The sequence below is a fragment of the Eimeria mitis genome, genomic scaffold (genome assembly GCF_000499745.2).
Source record: "Eimeria mitis Houghton genomic scaffold, Emh_scaff688, whole genome shotgun sequence".
NCBI lineage: Eukaryota > Apicomplexa > Conoidasida > Eucoccidiorida > Eimeriidae > Eimeria > Eimeria mitis.
The window spans coordinates 3273-7005 of NW_013574985.1; the positions used below are offsets into that span (position 1 = coordinate 3273).

The window sequence follows — 3733 nt, forward strand, 5'->3', positions numbered from 1 at the left end:
TGTTGAACAAACATCCGCAAGTGAAATCCCGCAGGAAGATGCAGAAGCAGCAGCAGCAACAACAACAAATTCTGCTGCTGCTGCTGCAACTGAAGGAATGCGCGAGCCAGCAGCAACAGCAGCTGTTGTGTCTGCTTCCTCATTGTCCCCCATCCGCAGCAGCAGCAGCAACAGCAACAGCAGCAGCAGCAGCAACAGCAGCAGCAGCAGCAGAAAGCATGAGAGTTCTTGCTGGGCTGCTGCAGCAGCAAAGCTACGCTGCCCAGAGCTGGAGGGACTGCCTCAGGCCCTTTCTCCTTACATTTGTATATTTGCTGCTCTGCTGCTGCAGGGTCCTGCTGCAGCAACAGCAGCAACACCAGCAGCAGCAGCAGCAGCAGCAGCAGCAGCAGCAGATGCAACCGAGAAACTGACTCTGCTGCGGCAGCAGCAGCAGCAGGAATGCAGACAACAAGAGGCCCAGTTGCTGCTGCAGCTGCAGCATGCTCACAATGAATACCTCGTGCTGCAGCAGCAGCAGCAGCTGCAGCAGCTGCAGCAGCTCAAAGACAGACTGGCCATATACGAGGCCCCCCGAGGGTCTGTGACTTTCGAGGGGCCCCTCACCAGCAGCAGCAGCAGCAGCAGCAGCAGCAGCAGCAGCAGCAGCAGGGACCCTCAAACGGCTACGCCAAAGTGCAGCCACACATTTTCTCTGCCAAGCCCAGAAGAAACAGCAGCAGCAGCAGCAGCAGCAACAGCAACAGCAGCAGCAGCAGCAGCAGCAACTTGTACAGAATCATCCGAAGGGCATGGATGCCCCGCTAGCGGGTCGGCGGAGCAGCAGCAGCAACAGCAGCAACAGCAGCAGCAGCAGCAGCAGCAGCAGCATCCTGTAGACCGTGAGGGTGCATGCATGTCTGCTGCTAGAGGAGACAATGCTGCTGCAGCAAACGTTGTCTCCGTTTCTGCTGCTGCAGAGGCGGGCGAGGCTGCTGCTGCTGCAGTGCAGCAGCAAGCGTCTCCCCTTTCCCAAGTGTCTCCCTTTGCTGCTGCTGAGCAGCAGCAACAGCAGCAGCAGCAGCAGCAGCAGCAGCAGCAGCAGCAGCAGAAAGGGGTACTAGCAGAAGCAGCAGATTTCTGTGTCGATGCTGCAGGGGCCCTCCTCGATGACTTTGAGGTGTCTCCGCACTGCTGCCACTGCGGCAGTGTGAGCTGCTGCAGCAGCAGCAGCAGAGCAGCAGCAGCAACAGCAGCAACAGCAGCAGCAGGAGAACAGCAGCAGCAGCAGGGAACACCCTCTGCCTGCAGCACAGCAGCAAACACAGGGGCCCCGGGGGCCCCCAACCACATGCAGGATGCTGCTGCTGAGCTGGGGGCCCACTGGGGTCTGCGTCGCTGCAGCAGAAGGACTCGAGCGGTGCAGCAGAGCAGGGCCCTGCGAGCAGCAGCAGCAGAAGAAGCAGCAGCAGCAGCAGCAGCAGCAGCAGCAGCAGCAGCAGCAGCAGAAGATGAAGGCCTAGGGTCCGATGGCAGCACAGACTCAGCAGCAGGGGCTGCACGCAGCAGAGGCAGCAGACAGCAGCAGCCTCGAGCCAAAGGGTGTTACCAAGGCAGCCCCGCAGCAGCAACAGCAGCAGCAGCACCTGGCTCCTCCTGTTGTGGGTGGTAGTGCTGCTGCAGTTGCTGCTGCAGTAGCTGCTGCTGCTGCTGCTGCTGCTGCTGGCGTACCGAGCTCCTGCAGCAACTCGCCAGCAACAGCATTCGGACTGCAGCAGACAGAAAAAGCAGCAGCAAGAATGAAACGGCTGGGGGCCCCCAGGCATCGAGGGGGGGGCCCCCCTTCTGTGTGTGGTGAGGAGGGGGAGAGCTGTGGGCCCTTAAGAAAGAGAGGAGGAGCAGCAGCAGGAGCAGGAGCTGGGCCCCGAGAGGGATTGGGGGCCCCCAGCAGCGACTCTGCTGCTGCTCCGCTGCTGCAGTTTGCTGCTGCGGGGACAGCTGTCTCCTTGTGCAGCAGCAGCGAGGGGGCGGGGGGGTCAGCTGAGGGCATGCTGCTGTCTCCGGGGCCCCCCAGCAGCCTAGACGGGCCCCCTCGCCAGCAGCAGCAGCAGCACCAGCAGCAGCAGCAGCAGCAACAGCTGCTGCTGCAGCAGCAGCAGCAGCAGAATTCCTCGGTTGATGAGAGCTCGCGGCAGCTAGCTGCGTTCAATGTGGCTGGGGAGGGGGCCCCCTTGGGGGCCCTTGGGGGCCCCCCAGGCTGTGCATCCCCAAGGGACCCCTGCAGCAGCAGCAGCAGCAACAGCAGCAGCAGCAGCAGCAGCAGTGTTGGCTGTGGTGTTTCTGTTCCGCGTGTGGGTTCTGTGTGTGTATCGGCATCGAAGACATCGCTGCCCTGTACCAGCAGCAGCAGCAGCAGCAGCAACAGCAGCAACATGAACAGCAGCAGCAGCAGCAGCAACACAACAAGTATGAGCATGAGCCTGAACAGCAGCTTAAACAGCAGCAGCAGCAGCAGCAGCAGCATCACCCCCAGCAGCAACCCCACCACCCCCTCTCCCGCCCCCAGCAGCAACACTTCCCTCCCCTCTGCTGCTGCTGCTGCAGCAGCAAGCAGCAGCACTCCGTCTCCCGTTTCTTGCAGCACAGCAACAACAACCCCGACCCCCACGACCACCCCCACCCCGATGATCAGCAGCAGCAGCCGTATCAGCAGCAGCAGCAGCAGCAGCAGCAGCAGCAGCAGCAACATGGAGAATAATAATATATATATAGAGGACTGGAGTGAAGAGATGCGGCCAATGAAGGGTGTTTATTTCGATAGAACACAAAAGAGCTGGATTGGCTCTTTTTATGAGGAAAGGAGACAAATAAAAAAAAGATTTAAGGTGGCTACATACGGCTACCACACGGCCAAGGCCCTGGCTATCAATGTGCGTTTAGGTTTCGAGAGAAAAACAAAAAAAACAGAAGACAGTAACAGCAGCAGCAGCAGCAGCAGCAGCAGCAGCAGGGATAGCAGCAGCAGCATGTATAGCAGCAGCAGCTCACAAGCAGAGAGGCTTCTTGCTGATGCTACCGAAGCAGCATTAGCAGCAGGAGAAGCAGGCGTAGATACACAAAAAGAAACGCAGCTCAGGCTGCTGCTGCATAGTGTTGAGAGTGGTGCTGCAGCACAGCTACCCCGCAGCGAGCTGCTGCAGCAGGTGCTGCGGAGACAGCCGAAGACAAGCGAAGACAAGAAGCAGTATCATGCAGGACAGAGATCTATTGCTGCTGCTGCTGCTGCAGCAGCAGCAGCAGCAGCAGCAGCAAATAACACTCAGCATCATCCGTATACACTCCTTACACATAAAACTGGATTCGAACAAAATGCTGCAGCAGCAACTGCAGCAGCAGCAGCAGCAGCAGCAGCAGCAAATGTTGCTAATGCTGCTGCTACTCCACTGCAGCAGCAAACCCATACTCGATGGCCTGCAGCAGCAGCAGCAGCAGCGTCATCGATGATTCGAAGGCATCGGATGCAGCGGCAGCAGCAGCAGCAGCTGCTGCTGCTGCTGCTGCTGCCCCTTGCTCAGCTGTTGCAGCAGCAGAGTTTGCTGCTGCAGTTGCTGCGCTGCGCTGCACCCTCGCAGCCCAGGACGACTCAGCAGCACCGCGAGCAGCAGCAGCAGCAGCAGCACTGCGGCAGCAGCTGCAGCAGCAGGAGCAGCAGGGAGCTCATGAGCGGCCCGTTTCTTCCGCAGCAGCAGCAGCA

At 59.6% G+C, this 3733-nt stretch overlaps 2 protein-coding genes across 2 annotated transcripts in view; both read left to right on the forward strand.

The window, feature by feature from the left end:
- EMH_0019760 (uncharacterized protein) overlaps window positions 1–1651 on the forward strand; it is a gene marked incomplete at both ends in the record, with an annotated part of 3924 nt that extends 2273 nt beyond the window's left edge. Inside the window, one exon of the mRNA XM_013501432.1 lies at window positions 1–1651. This exon is cut by the window's left edge and continues 2273 nt beyond it. Coding sequence (XP_013356886.1) covers window positions 1–1651 — 1651 coding nt within the window.
- Window positions 1652–1778: 127 nt separating this feature from the next.
- Window positions 1779–3733, forward strand: part of EMH_0019770 (uncharacterized protein) — a gene marked incomplete at both ends in the record, with an annotated part of 4201 nt that continues 2246 nt past the window's right edge. The window contains one exon of the mRNA XM_013501433.1: window positions 1779–3556. Coding sequence (XP_013356887.1) covers window positions 1779–3556 — 1778 coding nt within the window. The remainder of the gene's footprint in view (window positions 3557–3733) is intronic.